Below are 12,371 nucleotides of genomic sequence, written 5' to 3' on the forward strand. Positions count from 1 at the left end.
TTTCCGTATTGATCAGCATATTTCTTTTAAATTAAAACGCGTTATTGATGCTCTTGTCTGATTTTAATTTGTAATCAATAAATTCTTTGAATTCAGGACATGTTGCGGCCCCACAGTATGAGAATGCTAGTAACTTTGTAACTGCTTTAAAGTCTTTGCACATTCATCTGAAAACCTTTCTTATTCACTCTCCTGTAGGTGTTTGGGAAGCTGATCTGTGGCGATGCTGAGCCAACACCGGAGCAGGAGGAGAAGGCTTTGCTATCTTCCCCTGAAGGAGAGGACAAGGTAACAGTACATATTATAATAATAATAACTGCACTCTTTAATATGGAAAAACATCAAATTAAATTCCATACCAGCTTTCCAGTCTGTTCCAAATAAAGTTATTTCTAATTGACTGTTGTCAAAAACCTCATGTAATGTGCTGTGTTCATGAACTGACTACATTGTCCCAAAAAAGGTCATCTTGGCCTTCAGAATCCCAGATAGAGGTATTCAGGGGAATACCTCTACACAGTCATGTCATTTTGTTATGTGAAACATTTCACTGTTCACGTTATTAGGCTTGAAATGTCTTCTTCCCTGCAAGTTTATTTACTTCATAAACAGATTGAGCGATACTGATTTTTTTTTTGTCTAGGCTCCATCCGATGCTGATTTGAAAGAGCACATGGTGGGAATTATATTCAGCAGGAGCAAGTTGACGAATCTTCAGAAACAAGTAAGAGCACTAATCTGAAAACGGAAAAATTACAGATGTGAATTGTTTTTCACAGATAGAACACTTTGTTCTTAGTTGAGTTCAACTGCTTTAGCATAACTCACCAGGATTATTTTAATCTCTGTTCAGGATCAACACTAGGTAATGGATTAGACCAGTGCTAAAGTAAATATCTAGATTCCTTAAATTAGCAGTAAACGGATGTATTAAAATGAAATGGAAACGGCGGAGTTGCTCACAGTGCTTAACCCCCCCCGCAGGTGTGTGCTCACATCGTGCAGGCAATCCGAATGGAGGCCACGCGCGTGCGTGAGGAGTGGGAGCACGCCATTTCCAGCAAAGAGAACGCCAACTCCCAGCCCAGCGACGAGGACGCCGCCTCGGATGCCTACTGCTTTGAGCTGCTGTCCATGGTCCTGGCGCTGAGCGGCTCCAACGTGGGGCGCCAGTACCTGGCACAGCAGCTGACCCTGCTGCAGGACCTCTTCTCACTGTTGCACACGGCCTCTCCGCGGGTGCAGAGACAGGTCAGGCCTCACCCCACTGTCGTACCGGCATCGCCGCATTCTGGCTGCGACCACTTGAGTGCTGTCGCCTTGACCACGCTCCCTACATAAAGCTTCTTTTCAGAACTGGAAACCTTAATTGAAGTTCTCGAGTCATCATAATATTTTTGGTATTTAGGCGATAAGTAATAGGCGTGTAGTAATGCATGCAGACTCTTTAGACTTTTGTTTAGTTAGCTGTGTGTACATTGACACATGAAGAAGGCTCTAGAGCATGGAATTAACCTTAACTTGTCCCTTAATTGTAATGATGACGTGTTGATGGATTACTGTATTAACAAATTTGTTAACTTTTTTAATTTAGTATTGTCACGTTGCAAAAATTAAAATATTAACTACAGATGTCTTTTTATTTTTACAAATTTGAGAAGCCATCATCCTAGAAAACACTACCTTGAAGTTTAGGCTGCAGAAGATTTGTATAGACAGCTGACCTCTCCTTGTTGGCCCATATAGGTGACCTCCTTGTTGAGGCGAGTCCTTCCAGAGGTGACCCCTGCTCGTCTAGCCAGTATCATTGGGGTGAAGGCCCTTCCCCCAGCTGACATCAGCGACATCATTCACTCCACGGAGAAGGGGGACTGGAACAAGCTGGGTATCCTGGACATGTTCCTGGGCTGCATTGCCAAAGCGCTGACTGTTCAACTGAAAGCCAAAGGCACCACTATCTCTGGGACTGCGGGCACAGCTGCAGGGAAAGGAGTGACAACTGTCACACTGCCAATGATCTTTAACTCCAGGTAGGGCCTCAGACTCCCACACTCCTGCTCCCCTGGGCTAGGCTCTTCAAGGAGTTAATGTGTGTGTATTTCTATGTACTTTTGCACAAATGACTGTTTTTGCAGTATGAAGTGAAGTGATGTCATTGAATGAATTACTTTTGAATTCCCTGTATTCTTTTCACATAGATTCTCATCATGTCTTCCTCACATCTTATGAGGAGACTGAGTGGATACATATTGTAAACTCATTCTGTTCTCCCTTTTCTTCGTCCAGCTATATTAGGCGGGGTGAGAGTCACTGGTGGATGAAGGGGTCCACTCCCACTCAGATAGCCGAGATCATCATCAAGCTGGTCAAGGACATGGCTGCAGTAAGTTATACACTACAGGCTAGGAGACAAACCTGTTGAATGTTAACCTATGAATACTAATTTGTGACACATGCATATTTATTCTTCATGGCACTGGGATGCTGTGGTTTAACAAACAGTAAATGAAAGGTCTGTGTGTTTTGGGAGGCTTCCTGATTGTTTTAATGAAATTATGCTCTTCCTTACTCGTACTTTGTGATCATACCATTGAAAAGAGAGGTAAACATAGTGTGCTTCTGCATCAGGGACATCTGTCAGAGGCCTGGTCCAGAGTGACTAAGAATGCTATTGCAGAGACCATCATTGCTTTAACCAAAATGGAAGAGGAGCACCGATCCCCGGCACGCTGCATTGCCACCACCAGGGTTAGTCTGCAGTTTATACCTATTAAAAGATATGCCTGGAGCATTCCGAATATCTCTAGGAATATTGAGCTCTATGATTAGGGGAGAGAATCTAGGTCACGGCTCTATCTAACTGTAAGCAAGAGTCTCCAGGTAGCGCACAATTGGCTAAGCCATCACTGAGGGTTGGGTAGGATTAGCTGGCCAGAGCTCTCCTCTCTCAGAAGCACAGCGACCTCTGCAGCCTCCTGGGTGCTTGCAAACATGCTGTCAGTGAGGGAAAGCCTTCTTCAGTCCACGATGAACCTCCAGCATGGAGCTGTTGGGCTTGTGATCTGTTAAATCACTACTGGCTTATAGTGATTTACTTTGTCATTCTCCCCTGTATCTAACTTGAAGCCAAGATGTGAAATTATACACAATTGGAGATTCAAAAACTGGGCAAGTTAAGAAATATAGCTGGTGGAGTGTATAGAAAAGTGCCTTGGATGACTGATCTTTGTGTATACGGCACACTCGAATTGAATACCACAAGGGCCCCTAAATGATATTTCTGAAGCTTCAGTTGATTTGAACTGTCATTTTTTGCAGCTATGGCTGGCCCTGGCTTCACTCTGTGTTCTGGATCAAGACCACGTGGACAGGCTTTCCTCTGGAAGGTGGATGGGAAAAGATGGGCAACAGAAGCAAATGGTAAAGTGAAGTCTCAGGCCATGGGCTGCTCTAAATCGCATCCACAGTGACAGGAACATTGAGGAATTTGAGTGAAGGGAATACAAATCTCTGGCATCAGTCAGTTCAGGTCTGAGCCAACTGATAGAGCTGTGATGTTTTTGAAAAATATGTGTACATATGAAGAACTATTACAGGATATTCCATATAGGAAGCAGGCAGTTCTTGCACAGCACAAAGAATCTAACTGACTAACAAGTTTTTATTTTTAAAAAATTCATTCTAAATTTTAAATTGATATTTGTATTGTTGTATGGCATTGGTATATAATTGTAATCCAAGTTTTAAAAACTCTTACACCTAGAGGAAAAACTGCAGTGCATTATGACCGTGTAGCTCTGTATTGTGTGGGGGACAGGTGTAATGACATTGTGTGATGTTTTACTAGCGAGAAGACATGAGTGTAATCTGTTTGGCAGATGGTGGCTGACCACACAATTCCAAGGCAGTAGGGGTAATGAAAGATATAAAAGTGAGGATGGTAGTGTCTGACAAGACTAACTTGCTTTTGAATTTTGACTATCTTATACACAAACAGACCTTTCAGTAAATTGTTAATTTGCTCGGCAGCAAACTCAGTGAAGTCTATAGGTTTACACTTAGTATGTTGTTTGCAATAAAACAATTGTACTTCTTTTGAGGCATTGCAAATATTTTAAAAGCTTGCGCTGAAAAGGCAAGCTCCTGCAGTCTAATTTTATTTTTCCAAATATTTCCCCTTCCCGTTCTTCCATAGCCCATGTGTGACAACCATGATGATGGAGAGACAGCTGCAATCATCCTTTGCAATGTCTGTGGGAACCTGTGTACTGACTGTGACCGGTTCCTCCACCTACACCGGCGCACTCGCTCACATCAGAGACAAGTATGTCCTGCAGCTCCACTAAGGGTGTCTGCATTGAAAATGCAGATGGCATCATGATCATTTAGGCTTTATTTTCTGAACATTTAGCCTTCAGTCTGGCCCTGTGGGGTGAGATGAATACTATTTTTCCATTCTAAATACAATATAAAATAGTTTGCTTTTCTCTGCTTTATGCATTTAGATCATAACTAATAGGAAATTAACGAGGATGGAGTTTTCTTATCCATATAGCTGATCTATACATGACTAATCATAACTGACCATAATTGTTAATGTATTGAATATATTTACTTGTTTTGTTTTATTCTGACTGTCACCAGCACTAATTGGCATCAACTTAATTTCATGTATAGCAAAATGTCAAAGTGGTCCTTGATATTTGTGAAATCTGGAAAAAAATATTAATTTCAATTGATTGCTTGTTTATGCATTTTATGTATGTTTTCATGATATACCAATTTACCTATACTAGTATAATATTCTATATACTAGTAATATACTAGTATATTATATAGTATATTACTAGAATATTATAAATGCCAACTCCTGTATAGTGCTTCAGTGTATTCTCAAAGTCCTTTGTTTCTGTTATTGTCATCGATAGCCATTTGACACATTGGACAGGGACATTTTAAGCCTTTTTCATCTGTTAAATGAGGATATCAGTCTTTTAGAAACACTCTCAAGACTTGGATCTCTATTTTCTACCCCCTGGCAGGTATTTAAAGAGGAAGAAGAAGCCATTAAGGTGGACCTGCACGAGGGCTGTGGGAGAACAAAACTCTTCTGGCTGATGGCTCTCGCCGACTCCAAAACCATGAAAGCCATGGTGGAGTTCAGGGAACACACAGGTATCACTGGAGCAGTAGCAAGTGGCCGTTTGCATTCGGGTCCAAAGTGAAATAGGTTGCAGACTGTGACCACTGCAGAATATAGCGGGAAATCCTGCGGACAGCGCATGCCTGCTGTGTTTTTGTTGTCTGTTTTAGATTGTAAATTGTGTGTAAATCTACAGTATGTCAAGGCTGCTCGTTTTGAAGTGGAAGAGCTGTGGAAAATGTCAATGTTTCACAAATAATTGGTATAATAGCACCACCTTTATCTGGAAACAAAGACATTTTGTTGGATTTGTTGTTGCCATATTTTTTTTCTTCCCCGCGACATGCAGAATACAAAAAATAAGTTAAATCCATACGAAAAACTCATTGGAAAACGTTTGACGTGGTCGTTTTATTGTTCAAAACATATCAAACATCTTGTATTGACATATAAGACGTTTAGCAATTATTAAAGGTATTGTTTCAATTTTCCAATGTAAATGTTCAGGATGGAAATTTGTGGCTAATGAATGGTGCTATTAAATTTGTGTGCCATTATTAGAAAAAAAAAGAAGTCAGTTGCAGTTTACTGATTGTAGCACAAGCAGTCAGATCCCGTATTCAAGCTGTCCTTATCTAGCATGCCTCTGAGCATGATCTGCAAAGCCTAGACAAACCTCAAACCCTCTACCCCAGGTTCCCTGGCATGGGGGAGTGCTCTTGAGATCTCAAGACCAAGGTCACCATAACAGGCTCATTAAAGTGCACATAACAAGCCCCGTTAAAGGAGGGCTTCATCATTCAGTCTGAACGCACATCCTGTGGGCCGTCTGCCGCTGTCAGTCTTCTGATAGGAGCATGTGTCTTTCCAGGAAAGCCAGCCTCCAGCAGTTCAGAGGCCTGTCGGTTCTGTGGCACAAGAAACGGGACTGAGCTCTCAGCTGTGGGAAGTGTGTGTTCAGACCTTGACTGTCAGGTAAGAAAACTATGTACCAAATTGCAAGGGGAACCATATTTTTTCCTTTGTTTTTGACGCGTTTTGTGAAACTGTGCTGCTTATATAGTTGTACGTAACTAATACAGACAGAAAAGAGTGTAACGTTTTGTCTTTTCTGGAGGTGGGGAGAAGTAAAGATTTTTTCAAGACGATGATCCAAATGTTACACTTAAACTGGGAATTTTAATTTCTTGTACGATAGTGGAACAAAGGTAACAAAACAGGAGCTTTATGAAGACGTAACACTCCCGTACTGTCTCTGTCACAGGAATATGCCAAGTCTGCATGCAGCAAGACTCACCCCTGCGGACACCTGTGTGGAGGGGTGAAGAACGAGGAGCAGTGTCTGCCATGCCTCCACGGCTGTGATAAGAGCACCTCGTGTCTGAAGCAGGATGCCGATGACATGTGTATGATCTGTTTCACAGAGGCCCTTTCAGCGGCTCCAGCCATTCAGGTAAGAGAACTTCTCTTTATCATACAGCTCCCAATGTCACTTGTTGGGCAGAATTCTTCATGGCCACGTCAGGATGTTTGAGATTAGATCAAATGTGCATTCTGTGTGTACAGATTCATAATGTGTCTCCTTTTTAGTTATTTTTTTCAAAGACGCTATTCTTTGGGTCAGCAAAAGACTGGTTTTGTGTCCTTTCTGCAGTTGGACTGCAGTCATGTGTTCCACCTTCAGTGTACTAGACGTGTTTTGGAGAATCGCTGGCTTGGACCAAGGATAACCTTTGGATTCATGTCTTGTCCAATTTGCAAGGTAAACTTCTCAATGGTATGGATTTGGTAATGTGTTGGTATTTAAGGACGCATCAGATCCTCATGTAACATTATATATCATAAATGCAACATTTTGTAGTGTGAGGGAACATTATTAAATTACGTTCCCAGATTACTAACAGGCTAACTGTAATGGAGTCTGTTTTGTTTCAGAACAAAATCAATCATCAAGTGATAAAGGATTTGCTGGATCCCATTAAGGAGCTTTATGAAGATGTCAGAAGAAAAGCTTTAATGAGACTTGAATATGAAGGACTTCACAAAAGTGAAGCGATAACTACCCCTGGTGCACGGTTCCACAATGATCCGGCTGGCTTTGCCATGAACAGATATGCTTATTATGTCTGCTACAAGTGCAAAAAGGTATCATTGAAAGCTGTTGTTGTTGTTGTTTCTTTGGATAATTCAAGTGTCCTGAATTATAGGATTTAGTATAATTAGAGAATTAAAGTGTCTCTAATTACAGGTTTTATGTATAATTAGTATTTTTATTTACTCCTTATAAATATTTAAAGTGTTTTTTTCTCTAGGATTCAATTGGAAACAAAAATGTTATGTTGTATGGACTTAAGCTGCAGTGATCTCTGGGTTTTTGTTGAGTTGGGTTCATTTCCTAGCTAACTGAAAAAGATGAGTGGAAAAGGAGTGCTTGTGCCTTCAAAAAAGCTTGTGAACATCTAAATTGCACATAAAATCTTCAATTAAATGGATGCTCTAAACCTGAAGTATGCTTGTTTTGTGGCAATTCCTCCAGGCCTACTTTGGTGGCGAAGCGCGTTGTGATGCAGAGGCTGGCCAAGGGGATGACTATGACCCCAGAGAGCTTATCTGTGGAGCATGCTCAGATGTTTCAAGGGCACAGGTAAAGGCGGCTGTAAAATTGCTTTAAAATAATGCATCGATAAGGCTCTTTGACCATATTGTCTTTTGCGAGGCCCAAAACATGGTGTGTTAGGATGAAATGGTCCTGGTAATACTCATCCAGTCTGTGTATGTAGTTCAGTCTTGTTTGGATTTCCTCATTTCTGATGACTCAAGATCATGATTCTGCTATCTAATGTTATGACCACTTGGTCTTCTTTGAAAACAGATCAAATGTTGAGAAGTGCCATTTCCTTCAGCAGCCATGTGTTCTTCTTGTGCAGATGTGTTCCAAGCATGGCACAGACTTCCTGGAGTACAAATGCCGTTACTGCTGCTCAGTGGCCGTGTTCTTCTGCTTTGGAACAACACACTTCTGCAACGCCTGCCATGATGACTTCCAGAGGATGACAAGTGTCCCCAAGGAAGAGCTTCCTCACTGCCCTGCAGGTAGTGAAATGGGGCTTGGCACATTTTTTTTTTAAACCATTAAAGCTCTGTATTGGCAAAATGTTTAATGAAGTATTAACTGTGCGCTTTCACCTTAAGATGGCAACTTTCAAACTTTCAGGATAAACTTTGTACAAAGACCCTGACCCATCATATTTCCTTAGAATACGCTGTTGATACTGGAAAAACAGTCATGAGTGCAGAGATGTGGGAGGCATTGGGGCATAAGTGTTGGTAATTATGTATATGAAAATTAACATTTTGTAAAGGAAATGAAGGGAAGCTTGAACATACATGACAGTGCTGCCAATCTTTAATTTATATGGATACATGGTGGATCACATACAGTAGCATTTGTCAGTGTATTACAGTAAACCCTTGGTTTAATGGACTAGTGGTTTCCATTATTGCTAAATGTCTGTTAAAATCACTAATGACATTTGTAACTCAAAATACAGAATTATATGAGACAATATATAGAAGTACTATATATATGCATTCTGGATCTTTTATTTTTTAACAATTACATTCAACACAGTCGATTGCAATTGTTCCTGTGCCTTTCTTATAAATATATAAGCTCTTCATTTCATGTGTTTTAAATATATACAATTCTCTTAAGCACAGGAAACACAAATAACATCCATCACAAGCAATTTACATATTCCTATAGCACAACATTGATATTCCTGAATTTTAAACCTATGTAGTAATTATTAGTATTTTATTATTGTGGGGGTAAGTTCAGTGTTTCTGATTTTACAGACAAATAAATTTCCATTGGCAGATTTTGTCCATTAAATCTGAAGTATTTTAAAGTAAAGCCTGTTAAACTGAGGGTTTACTGTCTTTTTTATTTGGTAAAGAGGAGGGCCACATTTATAATGAAAGAAGTATTCAGCTGTGATTTATGTATTGTGATGTTGAATGTGTAGGTATTGTATTTATTGTATTTAACAATTCACTTGCAATCTATTATAGACATCGCTGTATTTAAATTTAATATAATAACCAAAAATACTGGATTTTATAAATAATTTTACTTATTATTAGAGCTTAAAAATTTATGAGAATAGCTGAAAAGACTCCAGAATTTAAACTAAAAAAATAAAACCTGGCAGGTAAGTCTAGGCCTACAAAGACCAACCAGTGTGGGTGTCTTCAGGGGTTTGGAAGAGTTAAATTAGTGTTATATTAGGTTTGTACATATATATTTGATTTTATATAATAAAAGTCACACGGTGCCCTTTTATATTTGTTAATCCGATTTCATATTTAAAGTTAGAAAAGGCTGTTCATTATAAATCAAAGTTCTATTAGTAATCATGTTTCATATCTTGAGACTGTGGTTGTTTCACTATTTCCTTTGGACTACAGACAGTTTTATTTGCTTAATCATTTCTCCATTTTAACTCGCATTTCTTTCCTGCTCTTTGTTTAATCATGATACTTCTGTTAGTTTCCTCACTAAGAAGTAGCCTCCTGAGTGATACTCTCTTCAACATAAATTAACCATGCCATGTAAACTAATTCTGGGGCTATTATTGAAGTCTCTGTAATGTATATAAAAAAATTAATGGCAGTGAATTGATTGCAACGACAACCGAATTAAAAAATACAATAACAAAAAAGCACATCCTGAAGATGTTCGGCCTACCTTGGGATGTAAAAATATAAAAGTGCAAATCCTCATTATCTAATTGAACAAACTTGGATTCTCTGTCTTTTGATTGTTTTGTTATAATTGGCCTTGCTACTCTTATTTAGACATACTCCAGTAAGGTTCCTTTAGGACTGAGGAATGTCCCAGACAGCTCCCAACAGAGCGCAGATTCAAACCCCTATTTCTTCCCGACAGGTCCTAAAGGTAAACAGCTGGAGGGAACAGAGTGCCCGCTGCACGTTGTGCACCCACCCACAGGAGAGGAGTTTGCCCTGGGCTGTGGGGTGTGCCGAAACGCTCACACCTTCTGAAGCAGCACGCTGTCCCCCAGCAGAGCCATTCCTCCTCACTCGAGCCTTCAGGCGCTCCCTACTTGGGGGCAGCTCAGATAAAGACCCTCTGGAATTAACGGGACACGGACAAAGCCCTGAATGAGTGCAGACCATTGCGCATTCAGGAATTGAAAGAGAAACTTGTGGCGTGTTTGCATGCAGCCGTTGTAACCCTCGGCTCCTATAAACGTTGCACACCTCCTAGTCACTGACGCCTATTGATGCATTCAGAATAAAACCTGCTCATGGCAACTGTGGATAAACATACAAAAACACATGAAGACAGCAATGCCAGCTTCCTAACTAAAAATCAAATGATAATGTTATATGTAAACTGACTTTTTTTTTTGTAATTCTGTACAGTATTCCCCACTGTTGACTGCACCATGGGTGGAAAAAAAAATAAAGTCGTATGGTTTATGAAAAGAGACTGTTAAGATTGTTATGTTAGGAAGGCAAATAGTGTATGATTTATCTCATCCTGTATATAATGATGGTATCAAAAATAGGTGTAATCTGAAATTGCTACTTTACACTTTACTTTTACACTACAGTTTCATTTAATCTTCTGGGTTATGTTTTGAGCCTGAACTTTTAATGAAGTGCAATACTGGGTGTGCCTCCTATCTTGCAGCTGTAAACATATGGAATGTATATGTCAATAAAGCCGCTGTACATTTTTATACAGTGAAAAAATGTTTTTGTCTGTGAAGTCTGTTCAGTGTGTTTTGAGAGTTGCAAGCATCTTAATTTTTCACATCCACAGAGACAAAAACGGTAATCTATTCACAGTCCTTTACTGTTCTGCTTCAAAGAATAATAAACCTTTAGAAATGGTAAACAATGTGTGAAAAGCTACACAAATGATTGATCAATAATATCATGCTCAGATTAATCTATATTTGCAGTTTGTTCTGAAAACAAGGTCCTCACACACCAAAAGTACAAAATGTCCTCTTTCACTACATTTTTGCATACAGCATATTTTAATATTAGAAACTCTTATTGATTTAAAAATTACTCCTTGATTTCTTTTTTTTATTGATGAATTCCATTCCTGTTTATTTTTTGTTTTTTCTTAAAAATGAAACCCTCTTTAAGACTTCACTTTCAGGGTTTTTGTAATTTGTTTGAAGTGTACTCAAGAATTATATGGGTTTTTAAATCTTTTTAATTGTTGATAGGTGACATTTTTGTTCTTTATTTGATATCACTGCTTACACCGGTGAAAGATTTTTGTATTTTTACCTTTAAGACACGTTGTAAAGAATTTATTATAAAAAGTTGTTACTTTATTTAAAGTGCAGATTTATTCATACCCCTGATGAAGTAGGGACAACAACAAACGTGCACAGGGCAAAATGTATTGTAAATCAAGACATTACATGACAAGACATTCTTGTATTTCTATAGTTAGTAGTTTATTTTGTAAATACTCTGGCATAGATTACAATGACAAGACACTTCCTTTAGTGTATGGATGGAGGTTTTCTGGTACATCTTAGGTAGGGGGTCTCCATTCTTCCAGGCTCTTCGAATTCTCATGAGTTTGACCACAAACGTTCAGGTTTGTCAGGCTTGGAGATTGAGATGGCAAGTTGATTTTTAGCACACATTTAATTTGTGTACAGTGAACCATTTTGTTGTTGATTTCTACTGTATGTATTCTTTGGATGATTCTTATGTGAAAATGCCCAGTTTGAGCTCCTTGCCAGAAGAGTTTGCCCAAAATGTCTTGGTATGTGTTGGCAGTCACAGCTACCGCTATCTTAAGGTTTGCGGCACCCACAGATGCAAAATAACCACAAAACATAACAGGCCTTCGGCAATATATCACAGCGGTCATGAGTATTTTCTTAGCGTGAGCTTCACCTTACATCTAACATAATGTAAAGAGAAATCAAGATTAACTTGGTTTTTGTTCTAACAGATGTTTCCAAATTCCATTCAGATAGTTTCAAATTGGAGACCTCTTTTGTGTAGTTAAGTCTTAGAAGAAGATCCACTCAGCCATGATCATTACATTCATGCAGGTGATTTTAGAATGGCAATTTTTGATACCTCATATCACAAAAGATGACTGTGTTAAAGTTCTCCAGCTGTTGCCTTTGAATTTAGTTTTCCAGCAGAAGCTTCCAGT

General features: G+C 39.2%; 1 protein-coding gene across 17 annotated transcripts in view; it reads left to right on the forward strand.

Moving 5' to 3' along the window:
- mycbp2 (MYC binding protein 2) overlaps nucleotides 1–10,927 on the forward strand; it is a 104,740-nt gene extending 93,813 nt beyond the window's left edge. For all 17 annotated transcript variants that reach the window (XM_015363797.2, XM_069179069.1, XM_015363799.2 and 14 more), the window contains 16 exons: nucleotides 199–288; nucleotides 644–724; nucleotides 985–1,251; nucleotides 1,747–2,030; nucleotides 2,287–2,383; nucleotides 2,629–2,748; nucleotides 3,319–3,420; nucleotides 4,196–4,324; nucleotides 5,043–5,175; nucleotides 6,015–6,118; nucleotides 6,408–6,596; nucleotides 6,798–6,905; nucleotides 7,079–7,288; nucleotides 7,680–7,787; nucleotides 8,071–8,236; nucleotides 10,095–10,927. In XM_015363797.2, the coding sequence (XP_015219283.2) occupies nucleotides 199–288; nucleotides 644–724; nucleotides 985–1,251; nucleotides 1,747–2,030; nucleotides 2,287–2,383; nucleotides 2,629–2,748; nucleotides 3,319–3,420; nucleotides 4,196–4,324; nucleotides 5,043–5,175; nucleotides 6,015–6,118; nucleotides 6,408–6,596; nucleotides 6,798–6,905; nucleotides 7,079–7,288; nucleotides 7,680–7,787; nucleotides 8,071–8,236; nucleotides 10,095–10,210 (2,304 nt within the window). In that variant the 3' untranslated portion in view covers nucleotides 10,211–10,927. The remainder of the gene's footprint in view (nucleotides 1–198; nucleotides 289–643; nucleotides 725–984; nucleotides 1,252–1,746; nucleotides 2,031–2,286; nucleotides 2,384–2,628; nucleotides 2,749–3,318; nucleotides 3,421–4,195; nucleotides 4,325–5,042; nucleotides 5,176–6,014; nucleotides 6,119–6,407; nucleotides 6,597–6,797; nucleotides 6,906–7,078; nucleotides 7,289–7,679; nucleotides 7,788–8,070; nucleotides 8,237–10,094) is intronic.
- Nucleotides 10,928–12,371: the final 1,444 nt, after the last annotated feature.

This window comes from Lepisosteus oculatus, chromosome 15 (assembly GCF_040954835.1).
Source record: "Lepisosteus oculatus isolate fLepOcu1 chromosome 15, fLepOcu1.hap2, whole genome shotgun sequence".
Taxonomy (NCBI): Eukaryota; Metazoa; Chordata; class Actinopteri; order Semionotiformes; family Lepisosteidae; genus Lepisosteus; species Lepisosteus oculatus.